At 40.6% G+C, this 18,084-nt stretch overlaps 1 protein-coding gene across 5 annotated transcripts in view; it reads right to left on the reverse strand.

Annotated features, from left to right (window-relative positions):
* Positions 1-18,084, reverse strand: part of arid4a (AT-rich interactive domain 4A) — a 92,821-nt gene that overhangs the window by 54,889 nt on the left and 19,848 nt on the right. For all 5 annotated transcript variants that reach the window (XM_078406623.1, XM_078406619.1, XM_078406620.1 and 2 more), the window contains exons 6-13: positions 14,575-14,654; positions 14,401-14,498; positions 13,907-14,042; positions 10,108-10,187; positions 8,206-8,282; positions 5,371-5,519; positions 1,577-1,649; positions 353-447 (exon numbers count right to left, since the gene is read on the reverse strand). In XM_078406623.1, coding sequence (XP_078262749.1) covers positions 353-447; positions 1,577-1,649; positions 5,371-5,519; positions 8,206-8,282; positions 10,108-10,187; positions 13,907-14,042; positions 14,401-14,498; positions 14,575-14,654 — 788 coding nt within the window. The remainder of the gene's footprint in view (positions 1-352; positions 448-1,576; positions 1,650-5,370; positions 5,520-8,205; positions 8,283-10,107; positions 10,188-13,906; positions 14,043-14,400; positions 14,499-14,574; positions 14,655-18,084) is intronic.

Consider the following 18,084-nt stretch of genomic DNA (forward strand, 5'->3'; position numbering starts at 1 on the left):
ATCTTGTGTTGCCACTTTCAGGGAGTTATGGACTTGGACCCCAAGCTCTCTCTGTACATCAATGCTGTCAAGATTCTTGCGATTAATTGTATATTTTCCTCTTAGATTAGCCTTCCCCTATTTATAATTAAAGCATAAATTCAAATAAATAGAAACAGAACATTGGACACAGCTTTTAAATAATTTCATGCTTTCAAAAGTGAAAATTTAGATGCGAACTGAACTGCAACCACTGCTTAATTCCATATAAACTGGAATGCAAAATGTTAATACTTGGAGATTAACTTCATTTTTAGTTCAATAATATGGTTATGCTTCTTGAGCTGAAGGAAGTATAATTACTTAAACTCACATTGTCACATCCACCATGTTGATAAACCAGTCTGAAGAGCCTGAAAAGATTCAGATCCTTATAGCCGAGTACTGGTGGTTTATTGATGGGTGTTCCTAGAAAATATTGTTCACTTGGTTAACAAAACATTGTTTCATTCAGGGTAAAAGAGGTACAGGTTCACCACCAATTTTCCAGCAACTGATGGCCCAGCACCCCTTTAATCTGGACAAAATTCCAAGAACACACTCGAAACCGCCCCCCCCTTTCGCGGAACTCCCCTCGAAAATGTGGAGCCTAAGCCGGGTGAGGAGGCCGATCTCGACCTCATCAGGACATCCACGCCAATCGGCAGGTTGAATTTGCCCCCTGTGGCTGGGGCTCTGGAACTCCGGCCTGGCCAGAGCCAGCAGAACCATTCCCATAGCCAACTTTGCAAGCTGGTATCTCAGCTCCTCAGCTACATACGTGCACCGTTCCGGTACTGTTGGGACTCCTCTTGGAGACCATGACCTCTGTTGGTCTGGCAAAACGAAAAATGTAGAAAAGCTCTGGAATCAAGGATGCCGGAAAATCAGTGGTGGACCTGTATATTGCTGAGAATTCCCAAAATGCTCAGCCATGGCATGTATTCTAACTATTGTGATGCCAATATTCACTTAGATTACTTTCCTAAAGTCAATTATATTCGGATCGTACATCATGATCATAATAACCTAAATACCTGTATATCAGTTCTCAGTTAGTTTTTTTTGTGCAAAATTAGGTCATTTTTGTAGAACTTAAATTTTACGTTTCTTAGCATCTCCAGTCAAGATTTACAGTCCTGCTATCACGGTGACCTGCTGTAAAGCAGCATGGTATGTAAACCTTCTCTGGGATGATGACACTGTGACATACATGAGTCAACTATAAATGTACAGGCACCTCGCATTTTACCCTTGCTTGATTTACATTTTTAGAACAACCGCTTGTCTTATTACTATCAAAGTTTAATTTATGTGCTCTTATTTTAGGAATAACACTCAAAAATTTTATGATTGGTATCTTATGGCAGCATAGTCGAGTGTGCCCATGGCATTAGTTTGATTTACACGCTGCTTTTTAAATGCGCATCCCACGCGTAAAATAAAACATTTAACAATTGTTGATATCTGCATTAAATTAGGACCGTTGTACAGACAAAATATTCAAAATATATACACACAATAAAAGAATGGCTTCAATTTTAAGAGAAGTCCTTACCCCTATCCTCCATGAACTTGTAGAGCTGTTGCAAAAAATTGGCTCTCTCTTCTGGATCCTGCTCCTCCTCTACCTGGAGATGGACATATTAATAGCTATACAACAAAAGACAACATCTGGGCTCATAATAAGAACTGCAATTAGATGCCACGCTCAAAAATCGGACATTGTGTTCTTATATCCATTTACAACATCAGGCAGAGGTAAAGAATGGATCGACTGGGCTTATATTCACTGGAATTTAGAAGGATGAGAGGAGATTTTATAGAAACAAATAAAATTAAGGGATTGGACAGGCTAGATGCAGGAAAAATGTTCCCGATGTTGGGAGAGTCCAGAACCAGCAGTCACAATTTAAGAATAAGTGGTAGGCCATTTTGGACTGAGATGAGGAAAAACTTTTTCACCCAGAGTTGTGAATTTGTGGAATTCTCTGCCACAGAAGGCAGTGGAGGCCAATTCACTGGATGTATTCTAGAGTTAGATAGAGCTTTTGGGGCTAACGGAATCAAGGGATATGGGGAGAAAGCAGGAATCGGGTACAGATTTTGGATGATCAGCCATGGTCATATTGAATGGCAGCGCCAGCTCAAAGGGCCTACTTCTGCACCTATTTTCTGTGTTTCTTTGTTAACAGTCACAAAAAAAGATTATACCCATGATTAAAAATATTACGTTCATTTTGCAGAATCTGAGTGTCAGCATTTCTAATTGCCGAAGGCAGTGGCGGATGTGCCATTGCAGTCCTTCTGGTGAAGCTACTTCCGCTATTCAGTTGGGCAGGGAATTGCAAGCGAGATGGATAGAAACACAAGTTGTGAAGATGACATAAGGAGGCAAGAGAGACTAGAAATGGGTTAAGTGAACAACCCATCAATTTTTGGCAAGTGGAATGCGATATTGGGAAAATGTGAACGTACAAAGTGGTTGATTTTGAAATTATACAAGCCAGAAGTCACCAACCAATCAGACCAGTGAAGAGTTTCCTCCCCTCGAAGGGGATTAGTAAACTAGATGGGTATTAATGACAATGTAGTCATCATTACTCAGACTATAAAATTAACCAAATTTAAATTACACAGCTGCCAAGGTAGGATTTGGGTACTGAACTGATAATTTAACCGTTGTGCTTTCGCCATAAATTTAAAAAAAGATTTACCAACAGAACATGCAAATTCCCTTCTGTTTTGAATTAGAAATTAAAAAAGAGATTTTAAAAAAACCTAAGATTGTTACTTCAGTTACTTTTGGTAACTTCAGATGCTTCTGATAGCCAAATTGGCACTGGATAGTATTTTGTTTAATGACAATTTTTTTCACCCAAAATAAGCAATAATCTCAGGAAAAAAGTATCTTTAATGTGTAAATGGTCAATACAAAATGAGTCTCTTGCTATTTTAATCTATCATTGCTAAAATTCAGACAGCCTCTGATTGGCATTGTTTGTGTGGAGTGAAAATTCAATTACAAGAAAGCGCTCCATTTTAATTATAAAATCTCGAGGACTGTTGGCCATAAAATCAGAGTTGTGCATCATAGAAACAGACCCTTTAGTCCACTACATCCACGTTGGCTTTTTATCCACCAACATTGTCCATATTAGTTCTATTTCTTTCGATGTCTTTTCTATTTAAGCGTATGTCTAATTGTCTCTTCAACATAGTGATTGTAACTGACTCCACCACCTCTACCAGCGAATTCCACACAGCATAAAAGTCCTACCCCTCACCTTAAAGCTTTGCCCTGTTTTTTTATATCCTTACCTCAGGGAAGAAAGACCCTGACTGCCTACCATACCATGCCTTTTATAGTCATCTCTTGGCCTCCTTTGCTCCAAGGAAACCACACCCAACTGATCCAACCTCTTCTTATAACTAAAATCCCCCAATTCAAGCCTAGTGAATCTCCACTGCAGTCTCCAGTGCAATCACAACCTTCCTATAATGTGGTGACCAGAACTGCACACAATATTTCAAGTGTTGACTAACTGGTCTACCACTCTCACCATAGATCGCTTAAATTGGATCATAACTGGTAGGCTGATTATACAATGAATTATTAATATAGTTGAGTGGATACAAATTGACAGGTATTTGTCTAATAGACATAATGGGATCATCTTGAAGAAATCTTGTCACACTTATATAGTTGACATTGGCCTATTTTTAACTACACCAGGCTTAACTAAACTGCAGTAGAAATACAATCCTCCAACTGGGTTATACCACCTCGCAGGGAAGTGGTGGCGAATTAAAATTTAGTCACTCTAACTCATGGCAATGTGATCACTGCGAGCACAATTCCAATTTCTCACTTCAGGAAAGGCCACTGGCTTTCTCTCTTTATCCAGCTTTGGTATACATATTTTCATGACATCAAGTGATATAAAAAAATAATGTCCAATACTGAGAAGTGAAATATTCCAAATGTTTTGGCGTATAAATGAAGGAAACTAGAATTAAATTATTATTTTAATCGGCAAAAGACATTTTAAAATGAAATTCTGTTAGCCTGTGTGGGGCACTCAAAAGAAAAACATACTTTATAGCATTTCAACACTATATATCCATAAAGATAAAATATAATCCGTCTGTGCTAAATATAAATCCATATGTTATTTAGTATCCACAAGTTGTATCCACAAGTTTTCCCCCCAATTAACTGAAGAATGCAGTCCTTTAACTTTACTCTTGGGGCCTGGAAAAAATAAACGTAACACTAAATTTGAGGACACGGAAAGCCAATATGATAATATGGCAAGCTTCCATACATTGTCTGTGAAGCTGCTGCAACATCTTTCGTTACTTTCCAGCAGGTTTGCTTAGGAAATCTTGCAGGAAGTGGACATCCAATCATTTCAGCAAAAAATATCCTACTCTTAGTGACATCTCGATCACAACTTAATTCAAAGAACAAAGTTTCTCCTGGTATGAAGCTTGGTGTCATATTGCCAACACAAAAACTTTTCACTGAACACAATCAAAAATGTTAAGAAATTCAGCCAAACTCTTGACTTGAGACTGAAAGTGGATGCAATTTTGTCTGCTTGCAATTTGTTTAACTTTCAAAGCAGTGCATATTAATATGCACTATCAAGCATATTTATTTCAAAATCTGGATTTTAAAACAGGAAAAATCATTGGCATTATGACCACTTAGATTTGCCAGTTTCACAAAAGCAGCAGCTTTGCTACAAGAATTGTTGGCACTTCCACCCAAACAGCTTAAAATTAAAGAGCCTTCAAATGTTTTGTGGTGAGAAATACATTTATATCAGAATGTTTAGCTCAGATCTTACAAGTAATTAAGCATTCAACTTAACTAAGCCTCAAGACAAATATTACAACACAAGAGAGCTATACAGCCCCTCGAGCATGAATTGCCATTCAGTAACATGGAGCTCAGAACTTGACTTCATCGCCACTTTCCTGAATAATTTCTACAACCCTGGAGCTTAAAAATCCATCTCAGTGTTGAAAATACTGTACTTAACTCTCCTCAGCTCATGGACAAAGAAGTCCACAGAACCTTAAGAGAAGTAATCAGTCTCTAAGACTTAAAGGACAATGGCATTTAAAAGGTTTTTAGATAGATATGCAGCGAATGCAAGGATACGAATTGACTTGAAAGCAGAGTAGATGCGTTTATCTTGGCATCATGCTTGGCACAGGCATTGTGGGGCAAAGGACTTGAATCTGTGCTGTACTGTTCTATGCAATTTGATGTGATAGGTCCCGATATGGAATTCGTACATGGCAACTCATCTAATTATCCAAATTATAATAATATCCCACCTCTTGTTTCTTTTCTTCATGTTCTTCTTCATTCTCTATCTCCTCTTCCTCTTCATCACTACTTGAGGATTCTAAAATGACACTCATGTCAACTTTCCAACTCTCAGGAACAATCCGTTGCTGGTGGAATTTGAGAGCTTCTTCAAGTGCTAAGAGAACATTTCTCATTAGAGTGACTGAATATCATAAAACAATAATTACAGAACTTAATAGTATATAGAAGTCAATCAGTTCACCATGCCCAAACCTGCAATTTGAAAGTAGTTTCGAATTGATTCCAATGCCTCACTCCAAAGTCAGTTTCACCATATACACGTGATACACTGCCACAAGAACAATACATGCTCTCTGTTTCAATGTTGTCAAGCCGGAAAGGGTACAGAGATTTACGAAGATGTTGCCAGGACTAGAGGGTCTGAGCTATAAGCAGAGGTTGAGTCAGCTTGGACTCTATTCCTTGGAGCACAGGAAGATAGTGTATAAGGTCATGAAGATTAGATCAGGTAGATGTACAGAGTCTCTTGCCCACAGTAGGTGAAGGGGAATAGATTTAATAGGAATCTAAAGGGTAACATTTTCACACAAAGGGTAGTGGATGTATGGAACAAGCTGCCAGAGGTGATAGTTGAGGCAGGGACTATCGCAGCATTTAAGAAACATTTAAGACAGGTACATGGATAGGACAAGTTTGGAGGGACATGGACCAAATGCTGGCAGGTGGGACTAGTTCAGATGGGACATGTTGGCCGGTGTGGGCGTTGGGCCGAAGGCCCGTTTCCACATTGTATCACTGACTCTATAAGACTGGATACTGTAATTTTGCACTCTTATTGAAATACATTGAATCTACCTGAAGCATGATGTCCAATAAAAGTTGTACGAGTTTGTGAATATTAATTTACATTTCTTAAAATCAACAGAAAATAGTAAACAGCCAAGTGCTCCATGCCAGTCTTCCTATTTCATTGGAACCTCCTCCCAAACATCTTAAAATAACTTCATCAGCATTACGGTTCTCATGTATTTATTCAAATTCTTCCTTAAATTTATCTTCACCGATTATATTAATTACTTATTGTTCCACATAGAAAATTATGAATTCTCTACTGATTTATTAGCGACCATCTTAAACTTTTGACCATCCTAGTTTTAATTTCCCACATGCAAAAATATCTTCTCTACATTAGGTCTTAGATAATTTTACAAATCCCATCTGATCATTCCTGTGGGTTTTTTTTTTATTTTTAAAAGGGGAGAACATCACCCTCACCATCCCAAACATCACATTTTGTCTCTCTCCATCCTAACGCGATACTTGTTGAAAAATCATTACTTCTTTCCCAGTGCTTCTCACACTTCTACAGTAAAAAACAGAACTTCACACAATGTTCCATGTGCTTCTTAACTAAGGTGTGTAAAATAGTGCAGCTTTTAAATTCTATTCCTCCGGAAATGCTTCACTTGTGTATTGAGCTGAAATCAATACCGGATGTGTTCAGCAAAATAAAAAGTAACGGAGGAAAACCTGGCAAGTGATGAGGATACAGATTGCGTGGGGGGGGGGGGGGGGGGGGGATGATTGGCAGATGAGTGATGTAACAAAGACCAGAGGTGAAAAGAAGACAAAAGGATGTCAGATAAGGAAAGATAAAGAATAAGATATAAAGCTGGAGGGAACGATATGGGTGGAATAGAATCCGGGGAATGGTAAGGGGGCGTTAAAGGGGAAATGTGGGACACAGGGATTGAAGATGATGGCAAGGAGGGGAAAGGAGCAGGATGATGGGATGGTGTTAGAAATGTGTGGCACCAGCGAGTGGGGGCAGGGTAAATAGAGGGGGGGGGGGATATGACTTAAAATCAAAGAATGTTCATATTGTTATGTTGTAAGCTACCCGAGGAATTAGGTGCTGTTCTTCCAGTTTGGGTATGGAATTACTCTGGCAATGGAGGAGGTTTAAGACAAAAAGATCGATATGGGAATTGGAAGGGGAGTTAATACCAGATGACCTTTGGATACAGCATTAGAGAAACTACAAATACATGGCCACAGGTGAGGAAACCGTACAACCCCTCATGTATGGAGAGCCAGTCATTGGGATCATGGCCAGCCTCATATTTGCCCACAACTCCATTTTCATGTTGAATACATCCAAGCCGAGCAGCGCATATTTAATGATTGCTTGGGGTACCGAATTACAGAGATTCAATCCTCTACCAAAATTCTGTACTGGAACAGAAATTCATTTTTTGCAAAATGTCATGGAGTACAATTGCAAAAAAGCAAACCATTTGTTATAATTGTTGATTGCTTGGAAAGTTCACCTATTCCTAAACATCAACAACTAATCGTCTCATTGCTGTTATCTTAACAACTATTCAAAATATCGTGTCATAAACATTATTCATAATGTTAATACTGGAGGAAAGAAGCTTCTCATGCCCATATCAAATATTGCACAGGTTAAAGCCAGTTAGAAAGCTATAAATATTTAACCCTTTAATACTTAAAAATCAGCACGGTTCCAGAATAATACATCTTTATTCCAAACGGTATATCAGTAACAATTGCATTTGAATGAAGATAAAAGGTAGTGCAACTCCAGGCAGTTTTGTTACAGAACTCAAATTAACTATTCAATAAACTAAGACTGGTCAACCATAAATCCCAAGAAATAGAACAAAAATTAACCAAATCAGACAATACAGCAGACCAGTAACACAAATGTATTGTAACGTAGAACACAACTCTGCCTTAACTGATCAGGCTTGCCAATCACAACCAGTAACTCCAGTTGCAGCAATTCATTCCATCACAAATACCAACTTACTTACCTTGTTTAATGACCAGGTCTGTGTTTGAAACTTTGTCCCAATCAAGCTCCCTTATATCCTTTCTTGCTATAGGATAGCTATTGTATTAATAAGAAAAATACCAATATTTAATTCAAAATATAAAGTCAAGGCTTTGTTGCTGAATGACACCTTGATAGTTCTGGCATCTGCCACCAAGCAAACTCCAGGCATCTCATTTTCAGCAAATATCTCCATTCACAGAAATGTAAATGTAATTTTAAATTTGAAAAACAAACACAACAGCTTTTGAAATAAATGATCAAAATCTTTTCAAATTTCATTTTACTCTAATTTTACTGCTGAGCAATGATTGGAGTGATCTGATAATGGTGTCAGGGGTTATGGGGACAGGCAGGAGAATTGGATTAGGAAGGAGATAGATCAGCCATGATTGAATGGCAAAGAAGACTTGCTGGGCCGAATGGCCTAATTCTGCTCCAATCACTTATAACATGTTATATCAGTCTAAACACTCCCAGGTGGACTGGCTTGTAATTGAGTTGCACTTAGTTAATTTAGAGCAATCCAGTGCACTTCTAAGAATCAACTACTTAAATCACCTAACAACAACAACTTACAACAATGACACAAAGAATTGCAGATGCTGGAATCTTGAGCAAAACAAGTCCTTGTGTAACTCAGAGGGTCAGACAGCATCCTGAAGAAAGTTCCTAACCTGAAATGTCACCTATCCATTCCCTCTACAAATGCTGCTTGAGTTACTCCAGCACTTCATATTGCACAATGAAATAGGTTGATAGGTTTTACATAGATACACAGAAAATAGGTACAGGAGTCTGCTTTTAGCACCCATTGAGCAATTAGGTTTGCTCAGAAAAACAATGAGGTGCTTAGGAAGATAATTTTGCTCATTTGGAAGTATTATTAAATCAGGAAGCCTCGGGTCATGCAGCCTCAAGGACATTTTGCAGTAGGACAAGGTAAACTTTTCTTCCCAGACATCAGATATTTAGCTTGACAAAATAACCCATGTTCCCATACCTAAGTCAAAAACACATATTTGACTGTTGTTCATAGCCTAGGGAAGAAGCATGGGCTCAAGCATACAAGTGCCTCCAATCCTCAATGTGAAACAATATTTGATAAACAGCCAAACCACTGACATTAGCAAAAAGATATCAGCAATTATTTTTATGTTCCTCCTTACGTGAAAAATAAGTGTTTGCAGTCTCAAAGTTTGTTCTGGTGAACTACATACTTAAGCACAAGGCTCATTGAAACCTCCTTTGAAATAAGGAATCATTGCTAGAAAATAAAATCTTATATTCAAAGAGGAATGAATCAACAATTGGGCCATTCTTAGTCACGCGTGACCAAAAATGTGAAAAATTGTGGAATGCATCTCTTCTAATTCTGAAAGCATTACAGGTATATTGTTTTGTACTGTATATATGACATAGATGTCAAAGTTTATCAAGTGAAATTTTTATATGTTATGCTGACAATGTTTGTTTAGGGTCAGAAGTTAAATATGACTGGTCACGTGTGTGGCCTCACATGGTCACACACGTGACCAGTCATATTTGACCTCTGACCATAAACATTGTCAGCATAACATAAAAATTTCACTTGATAAACTTCGACATATACAAGTCATATATACAGTACAAAACAATATACCTGGAATGCTTTCAGAATTAGCAGAGATGTATTCCACAATTTTGGTCACACACGTGACTGGGAATGGCCTAATTCAGCCTCACTTCACAATGAAATTCAGGCTCATTGTTAAAAATCATTGTAGAATATAATGTAAAACCAGTGTAGAATATTTTGGAAGCTGTATGTTTACAGAGTTGAACAATTTGCATGCTGAAGAACTCTTTTTTTTGTTTCTGTATATTTCATATTGAAACTTACAATTTGGAGTCAGCAAAAGACCGTACTAAACACTGGTCCTTTTTCACAGTGATTTCATCACTGCAGCTTGGAGACAGCACCTGTAACGGAAACGAAGTTTTTGTTTGAAATGGGGTTCCAGCAAACCAAAACGACAAAAAGTATTTGGGTATATTTAAGATTGCTCTGAATCACTAATTACACAGATTCTCCAAAGGAACATCACCCAGCTGGAATTAAAATCTTTTTGATTTTCTTCTGTTTGAGTTTAGTTTCAAACTAAATTGTGGAGAAGGATAGGACAAATCCAAAAGTTTAAATGCTTAATTGGAGAAAACGCAGTTTTTGATGGTATTAGACAGGAACTTTCAAAAACCATTGGGGGAAGGCTGTTCACAATTCAAAGGACACCCAGCAAGTGGGAGGCTTTTAGACATGAGATGATGAGAGTTCAGAGCCAACAAGTTCCTGTTAGAGTGAAGAGCAAGTTTGGCAGAAGTAGGGAACCCTGGATTGCAAGAGATATTGATTGAGGCTCTAGTTAGAGGAAAGAAAAGAGGAATATGTCAGGCATAAACAGGTGGGATCATGAAACCCTTGCGGTGGACAGGTTTAGGGGCACACTTAAGTGGGAATTCAGGAGGGCAAAATGGGGGTTGCCATGGCAGATAAGGTAAAAGAGAATCAAAATAGCTTCTGCAGTACATTAAGGGTAAGAGTAACAAGGGAGAGGGACAAATTTTCCAGACCTGGATTCGATCCAGACCTCGGGTGCTATGTGTGGAGTTCACATGTTCTCACTGTGACAGCACTCACTCTGAATTAACTGTACTCCATTATCAATAGCCCCAAAATAAAACACCCTGAAGCCCTGGTCATTGTAGCCAGAGACTTCACTCAAGCCAACCTCAGGGATGTACTACCAGCATGTCTCGACCCACCAGGGGACAGAATACCCCCGACCACTGCTCAATAAAATATGCCTACCGCTCTGTCCCTCAATCATATTTCAGGAAATCTGATCACCTAGCTGTGCTTTTGCCCCCATGCCTACAAACAAAAATTGAAGCGGGAGGATCCAGTGCAGAGAGTTGTGAAATGTTGATCAACAGACATGCATAACATCTTAAACGACTGCTCTGAGTCAGTGGACTGATCCATATTCAGGGATTCCGCAGTTAACCTGAATGAGAACGCCACTGCATACTCAGGATGCATCACAGCTTGGTTTTGGAACAGCTTCATCCAAGACCGCAAGAAATTGCAGCAAATTGTGGACCGCCCACAAACCAACCTCCCTTCTATTGACTCCATTTATACGTCACGCTGCTTCAGCAAGCCCAGCAGCATAATCAAGGACGGATCACACCCTGGCCATTCCCTCTTCTCCCCTCTCCTGTCAGACACAAGGTATAGAAGTGCGTAAACACACACCTCCAGATTTAATGGCAGTTTCTTCCCAGCTGTTTTCAGGCAACTGAATTATCCTACCACAACCAGAAAGCAGTACTGAACTACTACCTACCTCTCTGATGACCCTCGGACTTTCCTTGATTGGACTTTGCCGGCTTTGCCTTGCACTAAACGTTATTCCCTTATCGTGTATACGGGATGGTTTTTTAAACCAATATGTAGAGGAGCCTGCTAAAGGGCAAGCCATCCTAGACTGGGTATTGTGTAATGAGGAAGGATTAGTTAGCAATCTTGTTGTGCAAAGCCCCTTGGGCAACATTGACCATAATATGGTGGAATTCTGCATTAGGATGGAGAGTGGCACAGTTAATTCAGAGACTAGCGTCCAGAACTTAAAGAAAGGAGACTTAAGGTATGAGGAGACGAGAATTGGCTAGCAAATTATACTTAAAGGGTTGACGGTGGAGATGCGATGGACAAGCGCACGGACAAACTCCAAAAATTGTTCATCCCTGTCTGGTGAAAAATAAAAGGGGAAGGCGGCTCAACTGTGGCTAACGATGGAAATCAAGGATAGTGTTAAAACCAAAGAAAAAACATATAAATTGACCAGAGGAAGCAACAAACCAGAGGACTGGGGGAAATGTAGAACTTCGCCTGGGCAGCTTGCAGCCCAACGGTATGAACATTGACTTCTCCAACTTTAGATAGTTTCTCTGTCCCTCTCTTCCCCTCCTCCTTCCCAGATTTCCCTCTATCTTCCTGTCTCCACCTATATCCTTCCTTTGTCCCGCCCCCCTGACATCAGTCTGAAGAAGGGTCTTGACCCAAAACGTCACGCATTCCTTCTCTCTTGAGATGCTGCCTGACCTGCTGAGTTACTCCAGCATTTTGTGAGTGGATGCATTGGTGATCATTTTCCAATGTATTCTCAACTTTGGATCAGTTCCTGTGGACTGGAGGGTAGCCAATGTGAATCCATCTTTTAAGAAAGGAGGGAGATGGGGAATTATAGACCAGTTCACCTTACATCGGTAGTGGGGAAGGTGCTTGAGTCGATTATTAAAGATGTTATAGCAGCTCATTTGGAAAGCAGTGACAGGATCGGTGAAAGTCATAGAAACATAGAAAATAGGTGCAGGAGGAGGCTATTTGGCTCTACGAGCCAGCACCGCCATTCATAGTGATCATCCACAATCAAGGTGGATTGCGGATCCTTGATATCCATCGTTGTCCAAGTCAGCATGAATTTATGAAGGGGAAACCATGCTCGACTAATCTTCTGGAATTTTGAGGATGTAATAAGTAGAACGGATAGTAGAATGGATAAGGGAGAGCCAGTGGATGTGGTGTATCTGGACTTTCAAAAAGCCTTTGGCTAGGTCCCACACAAGAGATTGGTGTGCAAAATTAGAACACATATATTGGGGGTAGGGTATTGACATGGATAGAGAACTGGAAGGTAGACACAAAATGCTGGAGTAACTCAGCGGGACAAGCAGCATCTCTGGAGAGAAGGAATGGGTGACATTTCATGTCAAGACCATTCTTCAGACCCTAAACGTCACCCATTCCTTCTCTCCAGAGATGCTGCCTGTCCCGCTGAGTTATTCCAACATTTTCTGTCTGTCATATCATATCATATATATACAGCCGGAAACAGGCCTTTTCGGCCCACCAAGTCCGTGCCGCCCAACGATCCCCGTACATTAACACTATCCTACACCCACTAGGGACAATTTTTACATTTACCCAGCCAATTAACCTACATACCTGTACGTCTTTGGAGTGTGGGAGGAAACCGAAGATCTCGGAGAAAACCCACGCAGGTCACGGGGAGAACGTACAAACTCCTTACAGTGCAGCACCCGTAGTCAGGATCGAACCTGAGTCTCCGACGCTGCATTCGCTGTAAAGCAGCAACCTACCGCTGCGCTACCGTACCGTCAAGTCTTCGATTTGAACCAGCATCTGCAGTTCTTTCCTACAGTAGTTTAACAGACCACCTGATTAAGCTCTGGCTTCCTTGGGTGGATGAAGACTGCCAGGTGTGGACTTTCCTGGAAACATGATGGGTACTCTGCCCAAATTTCACTCATGATGCAAAGTACATAGCATACTTGCTCCAAAAGCTGTGGATGCCCTAAGACTGACTTAGACTTTAGCAACAGATTTGGGTTTAGCATACAATTTTCAGCAAACCTTGGTGTCCTGACAGTGCATAACATTAATTTCAAAATTATACAACAAACATATTATTTTCAACAGAGTACAAGTCAAAAAATCTTGAATGTGCTGAAATTCACGATCCATGCAAAATAACAATTTAAAAATTATCTAATAATTATCCAATAAGGCAGCTTACAAGGATGAAACGATCTATCATTGACTGTGTATGCTCACTTACCAAAGCTGGATACCAGCCTTTTATTTTATCCCCATTGCAATCTACATAAACGACTTTGCCCAAAAGTTCATCATTAAGACGTCGTTTATCATCATCCTCCTCTTCACTTGATTCCTCTTCCTTTTCATCTTCAGGTCTGCAACAATGAATCATTGCTTGCATTTTAACAGTACAATAAAAGTTGTTGTCCGGAACATCCAGGCTCGACATGTGCTGATTAATCTAGTTATATCACCTAATAAATGTATTACACTGTACAAAAATACTTGATAAGCAAGAACAACAGTGCACATAAGGACGAGCGGCAGGAGGGGCGAGAGGCGCGCAGGGCATGTGTTTTGCAGAAAAATGTGAGGCGAAATCGGAATGGCGGAAATGAAATAAGAAAGCGGAAACTTTCCAAATTTGGAAGGGTTGGGAGGTCTGAAAATTTAAGCATTCCATTATGCTACAGAAGTACAAAACAAGATGTGGAGTAGTAAGATTGTACTTACACAGGAGCAGATGATGATCTCCTTCCTCTGTTTGTTTTCTTCCCAATTACTGGTGTGCCAAAGTGCTCCGGGTTTGTAAGTGGTAACTGATCAAGGGTCTGAAACCAAGTACAGACGTCAGTGCTCTGAATTATAAATATTCACACGTGACTTCATTGGAAAGCAACTACTCACCTCACTCTCAGCAAAGTGTCGCTCTCCTTTGAGGCATAGAGACGTACGGCGAAGCGTCCTCTCATCACCATCATCAAATACTAAATCAGAGAAAGAGGAAAGCACAATTTAAGTTTATTACTTAAATTATGGCACATGTTGCTTACCAGAACAGATATGCTGCATCTCCTGCTCCAGTCGATCAAAAAGAATATTAAAACAGCACAGCACAGGCACCACAGTTGCTGCCACAGCGCTTTCGGCGTTCGATCCTGACTGCGGGTGCTTTATGGAGTTTGTACGTTCTCCCCGTGACCGTATGGGTTTTCCGAGATTTTCGGTTTCCTCCCACACTCCAAATATGTACAGGTTTGTATGTTAATTGGCTTTCTATTAAAAAAACGTTACTGGACGTAACTTGCAGCAGCACGGGAGCAGCGGGGGACACCAACGGCTCTGCTGGGTCAGGCCGATCCTGAAAAGCCACCAGGACAACAGGCCATACCAACCAGGTTAACAACTTAACAACAGGTTAATAATTTGAAAATGAGGCCAAACCTGGCAACTCTTGCATGCCGTTTCAGTGTACTATTTGCTTACACTTCATGGAATCGAAAATGTACTTATGTATAGTTATACTTTTTAGTTCAGTTTATTTTTGGACAAGGACACGGGCAGTTGGTGCACGGGTGGAACACCACTTACACTCCATTTCTTCATTGTCATTGGCTCCAATTTTTTTCAATTAATGTTTCTTACAGAAACCCATCATAAGGGGTACAACTCCACGTTCAAAGTCAGGTTGAGTTGGGAGAGAGTCCAACTGGTAAATAATTTCTCAAGTTTACCAAAGTAATAACAGCACTCGGTGACAGGAATAACGACAAGTACAAGAACACATGCACATTCTCCCACAGGGATTCAATGTTCTTTTGATGTAACCGGAACCAACCAATTTGATTTGAAAGTGAATACTTTCGCCAACATTGTCAAAAATATAAACTTTCCATTTAGTCCCTGGAAAGATTCCATACAGTCTACAAAGTCCAGAATACAAAGTCCACAGGCAAAGGAGGTTTGGAAAAGTTTTGATCGTGCATCATGGACTTTATATGAAACATGCATATGTTTTACTTCTCTGGGAAATGAATAACTAAAGTCTCCAGCATTACCTTCTGCACATCCTACACTAAGGTGCAAAGTACAATTGAAGGTGTTCAGATTATTTTTCGATTCTAATTGGCCTCGTCTCATTCTCCCAAAATATCAATTCTACCGCCAGCTGCAACTTTCAGTTAGAGCTTCCAAATGAAAATGTTAATAATTCAGATGAACAATATTTGTGACAACAATCAATAAGCGAGTTCAGTATCTCGACCGCACATGCGATTGCAGGCTTTTATATCTTGTGCCCAAATAGGAATAAAGATGGAGGAGTGTGATTGTTGCCCTTGTTTTCCAGGCTTCGCGGCGGAGAAGAAAGAGTCAATAGACAATAGGTGCAGGAGTAGGCCATTCGGCCTTTCGAGCCAGCACCACCATTCAATGTGATCATGGCTGATCATTCTCAATCAGTACCCCGTTCCTGCCTTCTCCCCATACACCCTGACTCCGCTATCCTCAAGAGCTCTATCTAGCTCTCTCTTGAATGCATTCAGAGAATTGGCCTCCACTGCCTTCTGAGGCGGAGATTTCCAGATTCACAACTCTGACTGAAAGTTTTTCCTCATCTCCGTTCTAAATGGCCTACCCCTTATTCTTAAACTGTGGCCCCTGGTTCTGGACTCCCCCAACATTGGGAACATGTTTCCTGCCTCTAACATGTCCAACCCCTTAATGATCTTATACGTTTCGATAAGATCCCTTCACATCCTTCTAAATTCCAGTGTATACAAGCCTAGTCGCTCCAGTCTTTCAACATAAGACATAGAAAATAGGTGCAGGAGTAGGCCATTCGGCCCTTCGAGCCTGCACCGCCATTCAATATGATCATGGCTGATCATCCAGCTCAGTAACCTGTACCTGCCTTCTCTCCATACCCCCTGATCCCTTTAGCCACAAGGGCCACATCTAACTCCCTCTTAAATATAGCCAAAATAACTGGCCTCAACTACCTTCTGTGGCAGAGAATTCCACAGACTCACCACTCTCTGTGTGAAGAAATGTTTTCTCATCTCGGTCCTAAAAGACTTCCCCCTTATCTTTAAGCTGTGCCCCCTGGTTCTGGACTTTCCCAACATCGGGAACAATCTTCCCGCATCTAGCCTCTCCAACCCCTTAAGAATTTTATATGTTTCAATAAGATCCCCCCTCATTCTTCTAAATTCCAGCGAGTATAAGCCTAGTCTATCCAGTCTTTCTTCATATGAAAGTCCTGCCATTCCAGGGATCAATCTGGTGAACCTTCTCTGTACTCCCTCTAAGGCTAGAATGTCTTTCCTCAGATTAGGAGACCAAAACTGTACACAATACTCCAGGTGTGGTCTCACCAAGGCCCTGTACAACTGCAGCAGAACCTCCCTGCTCCTATACTCAAATCCTCTTGCTATGAATGCTAACATACCATTCGCTTTCTTCACTGCCTGCTGCACCTGCACACTTGCTTTCAATGACTGGTGCACCATGACACCAAGGTCACGTTGCATCTCCCCTTTTCCTAATTGGCCACCATTCAGGTAATACTCTGCTTTCCTGTTCTTGCCGCCAAAGTGGATAACCTCACATTTATCCACATTATATTGCATCTGCCATGCATTTGCCCACTCTCCTAATCTATCCAAGTCACTCTGCAGCCTCCTCGCATCCTCCTCGCAGCTAACACTGCCACCCAGCTTTGTGTCATCCGCAAACCTAGAGATATTGCATTCAATTCCCTCGTCCAAATCATTAATATATATTGTAAATAACTGGGGTCCCAGCACTGAGCCTTGCGGTACCCCACTAGTCACTGCCCGCCATTCCGAAAAGGACCCGTTTATTCCTAATCTTTGCTTCCTGTCCGTCAACCAATTCTCTATCCACCTCAACACTGAACCCCCAATACCGTGTGCTTTAAGTTTGTACCCCAATCTCCTATGTGGGACCTTGTCAAAGGCCTTCTGAAAGTCCAGATATAACTCATCGACTGGTTCTCCCTTATCCACTCTACTAGTAACATCCTCGAAAAATTCTATAAGATTCGTCAAGCATGATTTGCCTTTCATAACTCCATGCTGACTTTGTCCGATGATTTCACCACTTTCCAAATGTGATGCTATCACATCTTTAATAACTGACTCCCTTGTATTTGTATCAACTGCAAATTTACTAATGGTACTTTTAATTATGACAGTCCCGCCATTCCGGGAATTAACCTAGTAAACCTACGCTGCACGCCCTCAATAGCAAGAATATCCATCCTAAAATTGGGAGACCAAAACTGCACACAGTACTCCAGGTGCGGTCTTACTAGGACCCTGTACAACTGCAGAAGGACCTCTTTGCTCCTATACTCAACACCTCTTGTTATGAAGGCCAACATTCCATTGGCTT

This window comes from Rhinoraja longicauda, chromosome 10 (genome assembly GCF_053455715.1).
Source record: "Rhinoraja longicauda isolate Sanriku21f chromosome 10, sRhiLon1.1, whole genome shotgun sequence".
NCBI lineage: Eukaryota > Metazoa > Chordata > Chondrichthyes > Rajiformes > Arhynchobatidae > Rhinoraja > Rhinoraja longicauda.